Source organism: Prunus persica, chromosome G3 (genome assembly GCF_000346465.2).
Source record: "Prunus persica cultivar Lovell chromosome G3, Prunus_persica_NCBIv2, whole genome shotgun sequence".
NCBI lineage: Eukaryota > Viridiplantae > Streptophyta > Magnoliopsida > Rosales > Rosaceae > Prunus > Prunus persica.
The window spans coordinates 26,253,143-26,270,615 of NC_034011.1; the positions used below are offsets into that span (position 1 = coordinate 26,253,143).

At 40.0% G+C, this 17,473-nt stretch overlaps 5 protein-coding genes across 9 annotated transcripts; 2 read left to right on the plus strand and 3 right to left on the minus strand.

Annotated features, from left to right (window-relative positions):
* On the minus strand, positions 8-3,793 carry LOC18783888. Its single transcript, XM_007215448.2, has 15 exons — positions 3,592-3,793; positions 3,220-3,378; positions 3,018-3,129; positions 2,756-2,911; positions 2,391-2,495; positions 2,073-2,156; positions 1,840-1,955; positions 1,619-1,720; positions 1,416-1,529; positions 1,218-1,274; positions 1,063-1,129; positions 918-971; positions 745-819; positions 612-647; positions 8-398 (listed from the first exon to the last, which is right to left on the minus strand). The coding sequence occupies exons 2-15, from the start codon at positions 3,237-3,239 to the stop codon at positions 285-287; spliced, it is 1,212 nt and encodes a 403-aa protein (XP_007215510.2). The 5' UTR covers positions 3,240-3,378; positions 3,592-3,793; the 3' UTR covers positions 8-284.
* Positions 4,513-8,132, plus strand: LOC18782199. 4 transcript variants are annotated; one of them, XM_007215742.2, is made up of 10 exons: positions 4,513-4,633; positions 5,350-5,511; positions 5,722-5,815; positions 6,052-6,128; positions 6,437-6,546; positions 6,688-6,779; positions 7,004-7,057; positions 7,282-7,435; positions 7,586-7,599; positions 7,823-8,132. In XM_007215742.2, the coding sequence occupies exons 2-10, from the start codon at positions 5,394-5,396 to the stop codon at positions 7,923-7,925; spliced, it is 816 nt and encodes a 271-aa protein (XP_007215804.1). In that variant the 5' UTR covers positions 4,513-4,633; positions 5,350-5,393; the 3' UTR covers positions 7,926-8,132. The 4 variants fall into 4 exon arrangements, with proteins under 4 accessions (XP_007215804.1, XP_020414659.1, XP_020414661.1 ...); XM_020559070.1 differs by having other exon boundaries at positions 4,526-4,633; positions 5,350-5,523; XM_020559072.1 differs by lacking the exon at positions 4,513-4,633 and adding an exon at positions 4,688-4,887 and having other exon boundaries at positions 5,350-5,523.
* LOC18782467 (elongation factor Tu, chloroplastic) lies at positions 8,844-11,177 on the plus strand. Its single transcript, XM_007217297.2, has one exon. The coding sequence runs from the start codon at positions 9,272-9,274 to the stop codon at positions 10,751-10,753; it is 1,482 nt and encodes a 493-aa protein (XP_007217359.1). The 5' UTR covers positions 8,844-9,271; the 3' UTR covers positions 10,754-11,177.
* On the minus strand, positions 11,821-13,805 carry LOC18783992 (GDSL esterase/lipase At5g14450). 2 transcript variants are annotated; one of them, XM_020559069.1, is made up of 6 exons: positions 13,477-13,681; positions 13,303-13,410; positions 13,005-13,214; positions 12,745-12,917; positions 12,354-12,627; positions 11,835-12,272 (listed from the first exon to the last, which is right to left on the minus strand). In XM_020559069.1, the coding sequence occupies exons 1-6, from the start codon at positions 13,541-13,543 to the stop codon at positions 12,022-12,024; spliced, it is 1,083 nt and encodes a 360-aa protein (XP_020414658.1). In that variant the 5' UTR covers positions 13,544-13,681; the 3' UTR covers positions 11,835-12,021. The 2 variants fall into 2 exon arrangements, with proteins under 2 accessions (XP_007215529.1, XP_020414658.1); XM_007215467.2 differs by having other exon boundaries at positions 11,821-12,272; positions 13,303-13,805.
* LOC18782218 (GDSL esterase/lipase At5g14450) lies at positions 14,730-17,093 on the minus strand. The gene is made up of 5 exons (XM_007216327.2): positions 16,142-17,093; positions 15,808-16,017; positions 15,530-15,696; positions 15,168-15,441; positions 14,730-15,060 (listed from the first exon to the last, which is right to left on the minus strand). Exons 1-5 carry the CDS (start codon positions 16,422-16,424, stop codon positions 14,804-14,806), a joined length of 1,191 nt encoding a protein of 396 aa, XP_007216389.2. The 5' UTR covers positions 16,425-17,093; the 3' UTR covers positions 14,730-14,803.

Below are 17,473 nucleotides of genomic sequence, written 5' to 3' on the forward strand. Positions count from 1 at the left end.
AACAATATAGTTTGGCCAACCATCGGATGGTTGGTAGGCTCGACCAATCCATCATCTAATGAATTCCATTAACTGTATGTGTACGAAGAGAGAAGAATTCAATCCACATGACTATCTATACCCAAAAGTGCAATTCTTGAAAATGAGAACCAGCTAAAAAAGAAAAAAACACATCCACAAGTCTAGAATGTAGCAAGCAACGAAACAATTACAGCCAGATTGAATGTAACTTGTGTAAGAACGTGGTAATTGTACAAGTTACTCTCGCCATAATCATAAACCCTCTAATGAGCTGTTGAATTTGGAGGATCAACTCCCATTGCCTCAAAATATGATTTCTCTGCTCTGGTCATTCGTGCTTGAAACATTGTCCATTCTCTCCTGCACCTCTCCCTCACCTGACACAAGGAATTCACAAATTTCAATGCTCTCTTCTTATTTGTAAAAAGATGGTGTCAAATTCACTAGAAATGCCACAATTCTGTATGTCCATGACACCAGGTCGAAACAAATACACTGGTGCAGAAACACAAAAGCAGAGAGAGAGAGAGAGAGAGAGAAAGAGAGTTTCAGAAGAAAAACAAATAAAGGACAGAGAGGTTGTTAAATACCCCTTCCCATGGTGCTCTTCCACGCTCTGCTTGCCCCTGTTCAGAAAAAAAAAAATCTTGGTGAGTCACTGAGTACAGTTTATTCCAGATAAAATCAATAATATATCAGTTGAGGTTAAAAGCTCGGATTTACTTGGTTCCCGAGTGATGGAACACCTTGATGGACAATCCACTGTGCATCCACGACTCCTATTTTCTTATGTGCAGGCTGTTTCCAAGCAAAGACATAAGGTCGAAGACCCCAATTACAACCACAACGAGGAGGGCGTAATATAATTAAGGCAGAAAGAGAAATCTGTTTCGAACCTCTACGCATTGTCTAAGAGCAAAATCCAGACCCCAGCCATGGACCAGGTCATTCTGCAAATGCAGGGAAAAGTTTTTGGAAGTAGCCACAGAGCAATCCCTAAAGGACTTGCAATAGTTCGAACAGAGAGATAATAATATATACCTGAATCATGTGCCAAACACAACGCCATGCATCCCGAGAAAACACAGGTGCCATAATTTCAACAAACCTGCACATTTGGGTATTCACGGTAGGATGTATTAGAAACCCATTCCAAAAGTTTCCACAATGGTGATGGAGAAGATATCTTTACATACGCTGCACATGGTGGCAAATGCGGATCATTACACCAACCAGGTTTCTCCTCTGTCAGCCTGTAGGAAGAGGTTGAACAAAATATACTGTCAATCAACAATTTGAATCATCACTTGTATTTGGCCAACCCAATGTCAAGTGGATATATTATCAATGAGAGGAGCGGAATACAAAGACATTAGAAAATTTTCCAGTCTTACATGTGAACTTCACTATCACCTCTCCGCTTCGTCATTTGCCATGTGAGCCCATTATTTGGTTCTAAACCAGGCTGAGATATTTCCAAACCATATTTCCTTACCAATTTTATGTATCTGGTACAAAGAAGATTAAGCCTTAATATACTAGTTCATCCGAGCAATAATTTTCAATAAAAGCAGCCCAATGAATTTCCATTACTCACTCCTCCGCATTGAAGTGCTCCACACCAAGATCCTCATCCCAAACAAATATGTAGTCGTAGGGTGCCACAATATCAGGATGCAAAAACCGCTTGGCATACCACCTGGAAGCAGTTTCCAGGAAGCTTGTATCAAAACTTAACTTTTGCAGGGTTAAGATAAATCCATTGCAGAATTATAAGGACGAACTTCAAATATATGAAGAGGATAATTTCTTTCTAACCATTTAGTTTGCTTCTGAATGCTCACATGGATAGCCCGCTTTGACCACTCAAATTCATCCCATTCACTTGTCCGCCCATCGTAGTGAAACAACAGAATGGTGAAATTCTTTGAGAACTGTGTAAATTTACGTTCAGCAAGAGAGAGAGAGAGAGAGAGAGAGAGAGAGAGAGAGAGAGAGAGAGAGAGAGAGAGAGAGAGAACTGTACAAATGAACTTGCAGAGAGATCGGACCTTTTTCACTGCTGCATCGACATTATTTTTCTGAGCATAGCCTACGGTAAAGGTTACAAGATACTTCGGCTTGATGATTAAGTCCTGCAAGTGCCACCATCACAAGAAAAGGTTCAGATTAGAGAACAATCTGACACAAAATCTAATCATCAGTGACAACAGAGCAATTGTCATTGTTGTAATTAAGTGCAATATTTAGCAATCCTCTAAAGAGAGGACAGGATAACCGAACAGCACTCTACTATAACTACACAGGCTGAGAGGAATCTAGAGATCAGATGTGTCTTTCATGCTAAATTTATGGTAGCAGATGCACACCTCACTGGGCAGACCCCATAGTCGGCGAAGATAGAAATCTGACTCAGATGCAATGATGCCTGGGGGTAGGCTTTCAGCACCTCGAGGATTTGTTGGAACCCAAATCTGCATTATAGTCAAATGGATAGTAGTCAGTGCCAGCACATAAAGATGAGGACATTAATAGATGCTGCCAAATTTCCTGGAAAAATTACAACATCAGAAATCTTGAAGAAAAGTATGCATCATTAGATAGTACACCAATGTACTTTTACTCCATGAGGTCTTCAATAAATAATTGTCACAAATAAGTATAACCTTTCGCCGAGGAGTAGGATTAAACCCATGCGTACTGCCCAAGTATGACTAAAACTGAATGAACGTACCTTCGCCTCCTCATTAGATACATATCTTGCGGAGTTGTCTGTGTTGCCCTTCAAAGAAGACCAGGCATTCAATAGTGCTTGGGTTGAAAACCCGGAGTACTTGTCCTCTATGTACGAAAGATCAATGGAAGGAAAAAGGCTGGATGGAAGATTCATCTACCAGATTCAAACACAATAGGAGGTCCATGTCACTCTTTATATGATCAGGATTCAGAAGCAAATGAATCAAAATACACAAGCATACAAAAGAAAAACCGTGCACCTTAGTCAAATAGAGTGTTGGAAATGAAACTCCTAAAAAGAAGCCTAGTACAATTCCAACGAAGACTGTGACAACAAGCCGCATTTTCTCATTGGGGTTCCTAATATTTCCACTGCAGAACAATTTGAACTTTGAGCGTCGTCGAAACATGATGAACATAAAGAATGTCCCAAGTAAAAAACAAGAGTTAGAAGTTTCATACATGCGTATCGGAGACACCATATTCCTATGATTCTACAATCACAGAGATTGAGTCCCAGCAAGCAATAGGTGGTGTTCCATACACAAAATAACTCAGCAGCTTTTACAGCTTCAGCAGTGAACTTCTTGCTCTCATGGCAAGGAAACCATTCAACCAACCCTGAAGAAACAAATAAGTTGCAACTTAAAAAACATGCTGTGTGAGTCAAATTAGTTACAGCAAACTAGCTCAGCTAATCTGATTACAGAAAATGACCAATTTAAATTGAGCTTGAGTTGATAAATTCATGAATTTATTTCAAACAAGGGGAGATGAAGTTAAAACTCATGACCGAATCAAGAAATATTAACATGAAAAACGAACGGTGATTGCCTGCCTTAATCTTCAATGGAGAGAGGAGCAAGCCAAAAGCGGCCCAGCTTGTCCGGGGAGGAGCAGAAGCTTCCAATTTCGTTTCCCTGACTTTCTGGAACCGATTGATCGAACAAACGATTCACAAAAACAAAAAGGAAAGAAATTGGATGGAAAATGGCACTGAGGAACTCTGACTCTGAGATTTGAATTCCCCGAGGAATTTACATAACGCCTTTTTTAACACTTACATTGTGTTCGGGTTGCAATCCTCTGTGCCACTCATACCGGGAAGTTTGAACCATAGGATACAGTCTTGCCGTCGGATAAACATACTTTGTGGGACCCACATGAACATTTGGAGGTCTTGCCGTTGAGTACATTTCAAAACCGGAGTGGTCAAGTCTCTGCCTTTCCTTTGAGTGGGGCCCGGTCAGATAAGGCAAAATGAAAACGAAATGATTGGTGTTGTGATTAGTGATTGGAAATTTGGAGCGTAATGTTTGACAATTTTGGGCCGGCCGGTCACTCATTTCAAATATCATTTTGAATCAAATAAAGATACATACATTATATTACCCTCTATATTATTGTAATTATGGTGATGTTGGACTAAAAGACACGATTGAATTGCATTGGATTTGGCTACATTAAGTATCATTTATTTATGATCACGAGTGTCTCGTATTTGTGTTGCGGCTTCCGGGTCTTAGAGTAATGCATTATGTATCCTATATTCTTGGTAAGACAAGTTCTTTTATCCTAATCACATTCATTTTTTTAGCACCAAACATGAATCACGATATTGAATTAAACTAATCCAATCTGCTACTTATCTTGCCCACCAAACGAGGAACGCAAGCACGAACGGGCCTTGCCCATGGTTGAGGTGGGCTGTAGCCCATCCGAAATCTACATAGTATAATCCAGCCCACCAGCCCATCAGCCCATACTTCCACACCCCTACCGTCTGCCTTATCCATTATGTCCACGACACTGCCCCAAGCCCAACCGTCGCTCAGCCTCAACCTCCTCCTTGCAGCCGCTCCACTCTCTAGCCTCTGTGAGTTCCTCCTCCTCCTTCTTCCAATTCAATTTATGAATTTGTTTCTTAGTTCTAATTTAGGGATTTAGGAACAAATTTTAATGCACTTTTGAGTTTCTTTTTGTAGGTGTCGATCAGTTACTTTCCTAAATTGAATCCCTAAATTGGGCATTAAATTTTTTTTTTAAAAAAAAAAAAAAAGATATAAATTAAATCCCTAAACTTGGCTGAGCTTATTGTATTCCTATAATTCGGTTCTTAAAGGTCCTAAGGTATGGATGTAAACTTTTTGCTGCTATGCGTTTGTTAATTGATCGTTGTTAGCTTATCGTTTTGTGGGCTTGGCTGATTGCAAATCAATGTGCAAAAATGTCATAAAAACAAAGGAGACTGTTGAAATTTCGAGGGAATCTTTGTCCTAAGGAAAATTGGCTTAAGTTCAGCCCACCCAATTTCAAATCCTGGGTTCGTCCGTGCATGCAATTAATGTATTTCTCGTCTTCTTCTTCTCACTGTGAATGTTGACACTGCATCTATGCTTTGTGCAGGCCTGTAATGGCGGCCCTAGGTTCAGATTTAACTTAAACATGTACTATTTTATGTTTTTTCCCCATTAGAGAAATGAAATGGTTTTCCAACATATTAAACACAAAATCAACAACAAATTTCCACTTTCCTCTGTAACTTTAGATTTCAAATCCCGAAGTTTAATTTGTTTGGTTATCAAATTTCAGAATTTGTTTCGAATTTGGTGGGAGTGAAATTTTAGGACAAAACAATGTCATCGCCAGACATTGCAGGAATACTGGACAAGTCAAAAGAGCTCGATCAATTAAGGAAAGAGCAAGAAGAGGTGCTCACCGAGATAAACAAGATGCATAAGAAGCTCCAAGCCAGTGAGTCATTCTGTTAGTCCTTGAAGATATCCCTTTAAATTTTTATAATTGGTTTTGTCCTTTTTACAGTACGTATTTCATTGGAATATTGTTGACGTTTGATTTTTGTTTTAATCGATCAGTTGGTGAAAAGTGAGGAATGACCAGTATCAGTATGTTTTACATATAATATTAATTTCTTTTCCAATCTCTCTTTGCGTGTCTATATAGCTCCTGAAGTGGTTGAGAAGCCTGGGGATAATGCGTTGGCGAAGCTGAAGGCTTTATATGTTCATGCCAAAGAGCTCTCTGAAAAGGAAATGAAGTATGTTTGTTTTATATCCTAAATGAAGTTGAAAACTTTCTTGGAACCGAAAACAAAAACGTGTTTAAAAAGTTCCTATTAAGCTTACATGTATATTTACCTTTTTGGGTCGTTTGGCTGAAGATTAAAAGAAATATGTTTCTGAAGCTCATGCTCTTGTCATAACTTCTTTTTCGTACAAGTCACCTTAGTTTGTTGACAGCCTATTCAGGTTAGTTTATTGTACTTGCTTGCAGTGTTTCAAATTTGTTGTTGAGTCAACTTGATGCTCTGTTGCCTTCTGGACCTCCAGGGCAGCCACGGAGAAGGATGGGTATGGATCAAAGACCTATAAGCATTCCTCTTAAAAAATTACAGTTTTCTGTTGGCTTATAGATAAATCTTTTGCAGTCTTTGTTTTCAAGATAAACAAATCATGAGTGTTCCAAGCCCCTTCGTTCAGTTGGTTTCATTGATAGATACCAATATATATGCTTACCAAATATATAAATAATAATAAATAAATTTATATATATATATATGGCATTATATCAAGTGACTAAAATTCCAATGAGATTCCCGTGCTTTTTATTTGGAAAACACTCTATTTTCTTCATTTAGCTGATATTACATATACTGCAGAAGGTAATGAGCAGAAAAGGAAGAGAATGAAGAATGATTCAGATATTTCGAGGATGTCCCCCTCCGTGCGAAGTCAACTCGAGCTTTTTGCTAGTCTAAAAGGTGAACAGGTATGCAGCATCATGGTGATCTGTCATCTCTTGCTGCGGCACGCAGCCAGCTACTCTAGCACTCTCGGTTAAAATGTTGTACTTCACTTAATTGATACTCCTTGAAGTTCTGTTTTTACTGACATTTACTTTCACTTTTAGGTGGCGGCTAGGGTCATGGTCACTCAAGAAGATGCTGAAAAGGAAGAGTGGCTTGTTGTAAAAGTTTTGCATTTCGACAAGGAAACAAGAGAGTAAGCTTCGATTTACTTTCTATATGACAACGTATTGTAGTTTACTGTGATAATTGATTGAGCACATTCAGTATCTGTCAGCAGGTTGCTTTATTTAATGTGGATATCGTGTGATGTTAGTTAATAATAATGGAACAAAATGATATGAAGAATGAACTCCACTGGGCTACATATTCTTTCAGAACCTACTTGATCCTTTTATTAAAATGCCAGTTTACGTGCAGACTTGAAGTACTAGATGAGGAGCCAGGTGATGATGAAGAAGGTGGTGGCCAAAGGTGACTTCTCTTTTTGGGTGTTCTAACAATTCTGTTTTCTCTGCTTTGTATTGAATGATTTTCCGATACTTAACAACTCTCCGTTTCATGATTATTTTTATATTAGCTTTACACAATTGAATTTTGAAATTACGTGCTTATCACAATGCCAATTAGCTGAATCTAAGTTGCTCATTATTCGGGATATCCTCTTCATTTTTCTCTGTTGTCATTGCTGCTCTCAGAAAGTACAAGTTGCCTATGACAGCTATTATCCCTTTCCCCAAGAGAACTGATCCTTCCAGTGCCCAAGATTTCCCTACTGGAAGACACGTTTTGGCAGTATATCCAGGAACAACTGCACTATATAAGGCAACTGTGGTGAACGGTCATCGCAAGGTGATGATTCCATCCATGCACTTTGATTCACTTTTCTTTTTTTCTTTCGTGGATTCCAGTCCTTTTTGTTTCGTTTTAGTGATTATTATGTGGAACTAACCCACCCTGGTTATGTTGTGTGCGTGCTTCTGTGGGATGCTCAACCATCAGAGGAAGACAGATGAGTAAGTGATATCGATTCGTGCTTTATTTACATTCCCAAATTTTGGAAGCAGTGCATTGTTTATGTGGTTTCGAAATCTAAATTGAAAATATGTAATATAAGCACCTATAACCTAATGACCTGCAAATGGAAACAATTATACTTATTTCAACTACTCGAACAACACTATTTTTCTGCATATATATTATAAGGATACATGTCATGTTCAGTTTGGATTTGGACAGGTATTTGCTGGAATTTGATGACGACGAGGAAGATGGAGCCTTGCCTCAGAGGGTAGTGCCCTTCCATAAGGTGGTTGCCCTGCCAGATGGACATCGCCAGTGATTCTTTCTTGCCGTTTATAGAATAACTTTATGTATAAATTAAATTAATTGGTGTGTATTTTTACCCTCACCACCCCCATCCGCACCCCCACAGTATCTGTAACCACACGTTTATGAGCTCTTCTTAGGGCATGTTTACGTATCATTAATGGGTATGAGAGGAAAGGGAATGATTTTCATTCCTGATTTTCCTTGTGTTTACTTGCAATTAGGAATTAAAAAATAAGTAAGCCACACCTCAAAATCCGTAATCACATCCCCTCAAAATTAGGTATTAGATCAACTAAGGGGAGTAGTTGATTCGATTCTCATTCCTGTTTTCTCTTAGCAACTTTCAAAAATACCCTTATCACTTTACTATAATTCCAAAACATCTCAAACCCTTAAAAAAAAAAAAAAAATTCACACCAAGAAGTTTCAAGACACTCTAACTTCTTTTTCACATTAGGTGAAATATATATATTTATTAGAGTTTATTTTTTCGTTTGAAATTGCTATGAACAAAAGTGTTATTAACATTATTATTGAACTAGGCTTTTGCTGTTCATCTTGTTTAGCATATAGAGTCCTCATGTTTACACCGCCTTACTGGTTTGCTGTAGCATTAGTTTGGTTTTCTTTGCTAATTCCATATGTTTAGTAAACAACTAATGAGAATTATTCTTCCCATACCGTTTCAGTAGTTTCTCGATTTCTAAATTCTCTAATTCCTTATTTTTTCCATTACTGATACGTAAATATGCCTTTAGTTTAAGCTTCAACTCTATTCTTTTTTATGTAGCGGATGACATGTGTTTTATTTCTTCATTTGAGCCTCAGCAATGAAAGCTCACCAGATGGTGATACAATACGTGTTTTATTTACAAATATTTTACCCTAGATTATAAACTCTGTCATTTGTAGTAGTTGCGAGTTAGGTTAGTTGGTTAGATTCTTATGTCAAAGTTCGAGCACTTTTTTTCCCTTATTTTTAAATTTTTTTGGGCCAAATACCCTTTTCCCTTATTTAGATTAAGCTAATTTTTTCATAACAATGGCGACTAAAATCTGTTTGTTTGTTTTTATTTTTTTTATTTTCATATTGCATAATGTATAATCATGAGTTTAATAACATAAACAGCCAACATGAATATGAATATTATAGGATTGAAAAAATAATAATAATAAAAAAGAATATTATAGAAAATAAAAAAAATTAAAACCAAGAAATAAAAAATAGTTATAGTTTACATATAGGCTATGCAAGTGGACCCACTGTGATCTCCAAAGCCCTTCCCCTTCAAATTCCCTCATTTCTGAGTTGCCTCCTCCGCCCTTTCTTTCGATCATCCTCGCCGCCGACAATCCATGGCTTCCGCAATCGGAGCCCCATTGTCATCCAAACTCCTTTTCACGCCCTCAGCACCAACTTCATCCTCACTGTCTCTCTCTACCCACCTTTCTGTCTCTAACCAAAAACCCACCATCCCCAAAACCCTAGCTTGCTCCAAGCCAAACTATCAACCCTTCCTCTCCTCCACCTTCCTCACCACCACAAATGTCTCCACAGTCTTGCGATCCCCACCATCGCTCCGCCGGCGCCGATCCTTCACCGTCCGGATGGCACGTGGCAAATTCGAGCGCAAGAAGCCGCACGTGAACATAGGCACAATCGGCCACGTTGACCACGGCAAGACGACCCTGACAGCTGCCCTGACCATGGCCCTAGCCTCCATGGGCAACAGCGCCCCGAAGAAGTACGACGAGATCGACGCCGCCCCCGAAGAACGCGCGCGCGGGATCACCATCAACACCGCCACCGTCGAGTACGAGACCGAAACCCGCCACTACGCCCACGTGGACTGCCCAGGCCACGCCGACTACGTCAAGAACATGATCACCGGCGCCGCCCAGATGGACGGCGCCATCCTAGTCTGCTCCGGGGCCGACGGCCCCATGCCCCAGACTAAAGAGCACGTATTGTTGGCCAAACAAGTCGGCGTGCCCAATGTAGTTGTGTTCTTGAACAAGCAGGATCAGGTCGACGACGATGAGCTGCTTGAGCTGGTGGAGTTGGAGGTCCGAGAGCTTCTGTCGTCGTACGAGTTTCCGGGAGACGATGTGCCGGTGGTTTCTGGGTCGGCATTGTTGGCTTTGGAGGCTTTGATGGCGAACCCTGAGATCAAGAGAGGGGAGAATGAGTGGGTGGACAAGATATATGAGCTGATGGATGCTGTGGATAATTACATTCCGATTCCGCAACGGCAGACAGACCTTCCTTTTTTGCTGGCGATCGAGGACGTGTTTTCGATAACAGGGCGAGGCACGGTGGCCACGGGGAGGGTGGAGAGGGGTAGAGTGAAAGTTGGGGACCATGTGGACATTGTGGGATTGAGAGAGACTAGGAATACAACAGTGACTGGGGTTGAGATGTTTCAGAAAACGCTTGATGAGGCTATGGCCGGTGACAATGTGGGGCTTCTGCTGAGGGGTATTCAGAAGATTGATATCCAAAGGGGAATGGTGGTGGCCAAGCCGAAAAGCATCACGCCACATACCAAGTTTGAGGCCATTGTGTACGTGTTGAAGAAGGAGGAGGGAGGGAGGCATTCCCCGTTTTTCCCAGGGTATAGGCCGCAGTTTTACATGAGGACGACCGATGTTACCGGGAAGGTGACAGGGATAATGAATGACAAGGATGAGGAGTCAAAAATGGTGATGCCGGGAGATCGGGTGAAGATGGTGGTGGAGCTTATAATGCCGGTGGCTTGCGAGCAGGGAATGAGATTTGCTATTAGGGAAGGTGGCAAGACTGTCGGGGCTGGTGTCATCCAGTCCATTATTGAGTGAGTTTCATAGTGTTATTAGTTAGGGTGTTTAGTCGGTGTTTATTTTATGATTAAATCTATAGAGAACTTAGTTACTTATGGTATGGATTATAGTTTTGTTGATAGCTTGATCGCATTCAACTTTGCTCTCTTTTGTCACTTTCTTGCTTTTATAATGGTTTTTGGAGTTGCTGTTGTAGTAGCAGTGTTAACTGTCAAAGTTTTTGCAACAAGAAGTTCAATACTTGTTGTTAAGTGTTTTGTAAGGAGTTATTAAGAGAAGTAGAATAAGGTGAGAAGCAGAGCAATTTTTGTTGTCATGTGAAGTTTCTGTATCTCTTTTGAGTTTTGGCTCTTTGTTGAGTTGAAGGGGATGAGGAACTGAGATGGATATGAATGTTATCGGATTGAAAGTGAAGTCAGTTGCCATCTGTTTGTTTGTTGCGTACTGAATCTTACATGTATTTGGTTGTCACAATCAAATCAAAGTTTAATGGTCCAGGATGTATTTGGAGCAGTGTGTGTTGTTTTCTCTCAGTTTTACATCACCCCACCACCTTGTTTGCACCACCACCACCACCACCACTATTGTATGTAGTGGTGACAATAAAATCAAAGGTTAGTGGTCCAGGATATATCAGAATTGGACCTCAAGTGTCATTCTGTCAAGCATGCAGCTTGGTGTAGGGTAGGTGATCTCACATTTTTGTCGTTAAGAGGAAGAGTTGCCCTCGCGTGCGTGGGCATGGCCTGGTGGTTATTGGCCAGTGTGTTGTGAGACTCACATGCGTAGCAGAGCAACAAGACAGAGCAACAAGACAGTTCTTGTCCGCAATATCAAATGGATGATTATTTCAGGTGAACTAGCAGAGCAACAAGACAGTTTCTGGGTTCTCTCTTCTTGTCCTGTTTTATTTTGACACCAAAGAGTTTGCATATCTTTTGCAGTCGATGAGAAATACATTTGTGTGCCTGTATTAATATTATTGTTAATGCTCAACTCTTCATCTTGTTCATTAGGTTATGAGGGTCCTAAAACTAGAAGAGAATCGAGAATTTATGAATTGCCATGAGTTGATGTTAATGGGAAAAGAAAAAACTGATTGAAGCAGTCATCATTTGAATTCCATATCCTCGTGATGAAGATTTTCAAAGACTCTCGAGTCTATATGTCTCTTCTCGTGTAATACATCTTGTTACTAATTGCTAACCTTCTCAAAATAATAATAATAATAATAATAATAATTGCTTTCCTAGCTCAATATCCAACCCCATATTGCTGTAGTACTCTTAACTCCGTTGACAAGCTTGAGTGATTGGAGTTGGCGGGGTCGATGACAACGAGCCGTCAAGTATATGATTAGCAACCCACTGGTTGGCACCCTGAGTATAGTGAACTCCATCCCAGCTGATGTAAGACGAAGGAGTTTGACAAGAAGGACCGTATACTTCACTTCCATTAACCATTCCTTTGTTCCCACACCAGACATGGTCGTACTTCACATGGTACCCACAACAAACCTTCATTGGATCAGCAAATCCTGCTAGCAAGCATTGCATCATTAATTGGGTATCTAATAACATAATTAGCGGTAAGATAATGAAATCGAACAATCGGGTACCTTCAGTTTTTGCATTGCTAATCAGTCCATACTTGGCAGCATAGACATCCACATATGTGATTGCAGCTTGTGGGAGCTCAGCTCTTAGTTTGATCACTCTGTCCTTGAGTTGCCTGTTGAACTCTATGGCCATGTCATTCTGGCCCTTGACACAGCCATGGTCGTCAAGATAGCCTGGTGGCGGATTCAGATTGTAGAATAGATTTACTGGCAAGCAACCGATGGGACCTGTGTTGTGTATCCAAAATGACCTGCCCCCTTGTTCATATATACGCTGAAGAATTTCAAACAATAATCACACCCCATTAAAAAAACAAGCTTGTTTAATCTCACACTTGACACAGTTAATTAGCCTTGTTGATCTTGAGCAAATGATTGTATTGCTACTTACTCGAACAGCTGTGGCTAACTGGCTGAGGATGTCTGGCAATGCCGCACGAATTTGATCAAAACTCAGCTTCCGAAAACCGACAGACAGATCATTTTGCCCAATATCAAAAGTGTACAAAGCCTTTGCGAAGTCCTGAGGATTGGGCAGTGTGCTTCTATCAGAGGGATCCTTGGCTGGACATATCACAAACAGTTAAAACTCAGTGTCCTAACAAGGATAAAGATTGAAACTTGAAACAGACTTGGTGCTAAAGATTGAACCTTGGCGATAAAGTTCGGCGCTGCGTGCTTTGAACTGAAGGAATTGGGTTGTCTGCATATCAAGCGAGAAAGGGCTAATGCCGTACTCGTAAATGGTTTCATTTGGCCTCCTAATGGTTGATCCTCCAGTGGCAAAATTTGCACCATGCCGGTAATTAGTTCCAAGTGAGTTCAAGTATGCACTCAAGTATGGCAATCTTAGGCGCTCAGCTACATAACATTACCATTCAACTCAGCTCAATTGAACACTAAAACAAACCAAAGCATACAAATTCAAGTGTTTGATTTGAATTGTTACCTATGAAGTCTATGATGAGACGGCCATCAGAGTCTCTCCCAGCTGGCTTGTGAAAGAATGCTTCGCCGTAAGGAGCTCGGATTGGTTCAAATGCAGCTGATATGCCACCTGTGTCTGAATTTGAGTCTCCAAAGTTGTAAATTGCAGGAAAAGAACAAGCTGGTAGATTCTCACCTCCCGCACCCAAAACCCATGAAGCCAAGAAGAACCCAGATGCCACCAGTAGTTTCCAGAGCTCCATTGTCACTGCTGGACCAGAACCAGGACCACTGTTTGTTGATGCTATAGCTAGGATAGGGAGAGGGATAACAATCAGGCACTCTCATTTAAAGGAGAGTTGGAAACCGACCCCCAGCACAGGAAGCACCCCTTGGTTTTAAGCATAAAGTTATCCAACTTTCTTTTTTAATGTGGGACAAAACATATTCATCAGACGCATGTGCTCTTGATTTTACTCGGCCGAAAAAGAAGAAAAGAGAAAGTCTTTTTATCACAATCATTTTTTTTTGGGGGTGTACCTTTTTGGGTTCTCTGCATGCTTGAGATCAGATGTAGTTAAACTAAGCTATGGTGGTAATTGGCTTTGAGATTGGGAAAGCTATGGAAGTGACAGGAACAGCAGAATGGACAGGATAATCTGATACGATCCAGCAGCAACACATGGCCTTGTTCACAAAGGACAGTGACACCGGCTGATCATGATCATGTGGCAATGAATGAACAAGTGTCTTGGACTTGAAGACAGAATTTTCAATATAGTCGGTGATCTGGGGTGTGTGACTCTCGTGTCTTTAAGCCTTGCCGTATCTTACATAAGTTTATATAAAAAATAGAAATTTAAGATATCTTAGATATGGTCAATATTTTGTCGGTACATGCCAAGCTCATGAGCAGCAGAGTAAAGAAAACAGATTTTGTTAATGCGTGATGAGCGGAGACAGATTTAGTTGCAATGGATATCTCATGTTAATAATGCTATATTATATTATATCTCATGAATAGTGAATGATGAGCAAAATCTTGATATTGAGCAGTGTGCTACGCATCAGCAAATCTGACATGGCAGTTGCTGCCAAAGAAATAAAATGGTAGAGGCTAAGAGAAGGTGAAGCAATAAGGTGGATCAGATACAAACAAGGGTATTCCATTGGATTGTTGGATGTTGCAGCTAACTTGGGCTCTGGCCAAGTTCTGTTAGTTAATTGATGGGCCATTTTTTATGGGGCTTAGTTAGAACAGTTGGGGAATACATAAGAGCTATTGAAGTTAAAACTGATTCTGCTGTAATGGGTGGGCACTGATCAAGTCCTGTTACCTAAAGCTAGCTACTTTGCCTTCTCTATTGTTTGCTCATTACTTTTGGTGCTCATCAATTTCACCTCTTTTAACCAATCAAATTCATAAAAAGTTATGTTTAAAACTCTTTGCTGATTTGAATTGTCAACTGCATTAATTTCTTGTTAACTTGTAGGCTAAGAAAGAGTTACATATGTGGAAGTAACTACAGAGGTTGAAGCCTATGGCATGAATTTGTGATTGGAAGTGGTGGGTCTGAGAATGAACCACTGATTAATTGATTAGCAATCCAATGATTTGCAGCTTCAGTGTAGTGTACACCATCCCAGCTAATATACAAGGAAGGATCTTCACATGAACCAGCATATACTTGAGTGCCATTTATGATTCCCTTATTCCCACAATACACATGGTTGCTATCTTCATGATATCCACAGCAGATCCTTGTCTTGTCCAGAAATCCTGCATAAAAATTAATTACATGATTTTAGTTTAATTAAGTAGTTAATGGTTGGTTTACTTGCAAATGGTAGTGTGATGAATTCTTGTCAATATTGAATTTGGTTTACCATGCTTCTTTGCATTGCTGAGAAGTTTATACTTTGCAGCAAAGACATTGACATGTGTTATTGCAGCAAGGAGGAGCTCCTTCCTTAGTTGAAACACTTTCTGCTTGAGCGCCCTATTGAACTGTCTAGCCATGTCGTTTTGAAACTTGACGCAGCCACGGCGGTCAACATAGTCAGGGCTCGGATTATGGAGGTAGTGTAAGGTCACTGCCAAGCACCCAATGGGACCAGTGTTGTGTATCCAGAATGTTCTTGCGCCTTGATCATACAAATTCTGTAACATAATGTGGCTATTAGTTTTTTCTCTACCAAAGACATTTGTTAATTAATTAATTAATGTGCAAGTTTCAGAATCTACTTACTCGGATGGCTGTAGCCAACTGGTTAATGATGTCTGGGATTTGTGCTTGAAATTGTTCATCACTCATTTTCCGAATACCAGCGGCTACATCATTTTGTCCTATATCAAAAATGTAAAGAGCCTTTGAGAAGTCATCAACTCTTGGGAATCTGTGGGGTTGTTTCTTGGCTGCAGATCACAATTTCATAACAAATAAGAATAAATTTCTCATACATGTCAAGTAAACTAAATCGAAAACTTTCAAAAGGCGATATGATCTGTTTTTCATAAATTTGTGACCTCGGTTGTAAAGACTGGTGGTACGTGACTTGAGCTGTTGATACTGAGCAATCTGGATGTCAAGAGAAAAGGGGCTCACACCATTCTGAAACCAGGATTCATTATACCGGATGATGGTTGCCCCTCCGGTAGCAAAATTGGCACCATGTCTGAAATTGCTCTCAAGTGAGTCCAAATATGGGCTCAAGTATGGCAATCCCAAGTGCTTTGCTGCATAATTAGCACATCAATGTCATCATTTGTCAGTGTTCTTATAAAATTTGGCAAATGGTGATTTAATTAAACAACTAGTCTAATACATTTACTGCAGGTTAAGGTTGTTCATGATAATTACCAATAAAATCAATCATCAGACGGCCATCACAACCCCTGCCAGCTGGTCTGTGGAAGAAAGTTTCACCACAGGGTGATGCCATTGGGTAGAATGCAGCAGATATACCACCAGTGTCTGAATTTGAGTCTCCAAAGTTGTAAATTGCTGGAAAATCACAGGCTGATAATGTGTCTGCCACCTCTTCACCTCCCACGCTCCTCACTACACACATAACCAAAATACTGGCAACAACAACAAATAATCTTACCCTCTCCATTTTCACCACACCAAACATGCAACTCATATGTAGGAGGCCGCACTTGGATTGGAGGTGCCCCCTTATTTATAGACACTTGGAGAGAGAGAGAGAGAGAGAGAAAGAGAGAGAGAGAGAGAGAGAGAGAGAGAGAGAGAGGCTTAGTTTGTACAGAGAGATGATAAGAAAGACAGAGGCTTATTGAGATTCATTACTCTGCAAGCAATGAGAAAAAACTGGTATATCTTTGATTTGTTTTTAGCTATTTTGTCAGTGTGCCAGACTGCTCTTACTTTGTTCATTGGCTCTGTGCTGTGGTTCATAATTTTATATGAGCATCTTACTATTTTCTTAAATTACTTCCTGCAGACAAGAATTTCCCTTTAATGGTGCCGTAAACTGGCTTTTTTTTTTTCTTCTTTCAGATCAAATGTTGTCCTTAATTATTATGTTATGCATGCTGTGCTGCCCAAGAGATTATATTCCCTCCCTCTCTCTGGTGGGTGTAATTAGTGAGCAAACAAGTCATCAAATTTTTCGGGAACTTTTCTGCAGTGCATGAGACCAGTCCATCATTTTCTTTATAAACAAAGATTCATTATTGTTTTTTTTTTTTGGCTTGTTAGACTTGTGGGTAAGGAAAACCTTAGCACAATATAAGGAGAAGCATAATTTAAGTGGAACGTGAGACACACAGCATTATTCTAGCAACAGCTTACCAAACCTCTATAAACAATTGGAATTGGATAAATTACTCAAATGGTCCTCAAATTTGTACCCGATTTATATTTTGGTCCCTAAATTAAATTATCATTCAAATGGTCCACGAACTCTTTATTAATCAGCGCTTTGGCCCTACCGTTACATTTTCTGTTAAATTTAGTCATGTGAGCAACACATGCTACATTTGTGGGGGCAAATAAGACTTTTGACCTATGTATCACCTATTTATCACTACTGTATCACTATGTATCACCACTTTATCACCTATGTATCACCACTTTATCACCTATTTGGAGAATCTATGACGGTTATGGACGGTTTTGCCCTTATATTTGACGGCAACATTAACATAATGTAACGATAGGATCAATAGA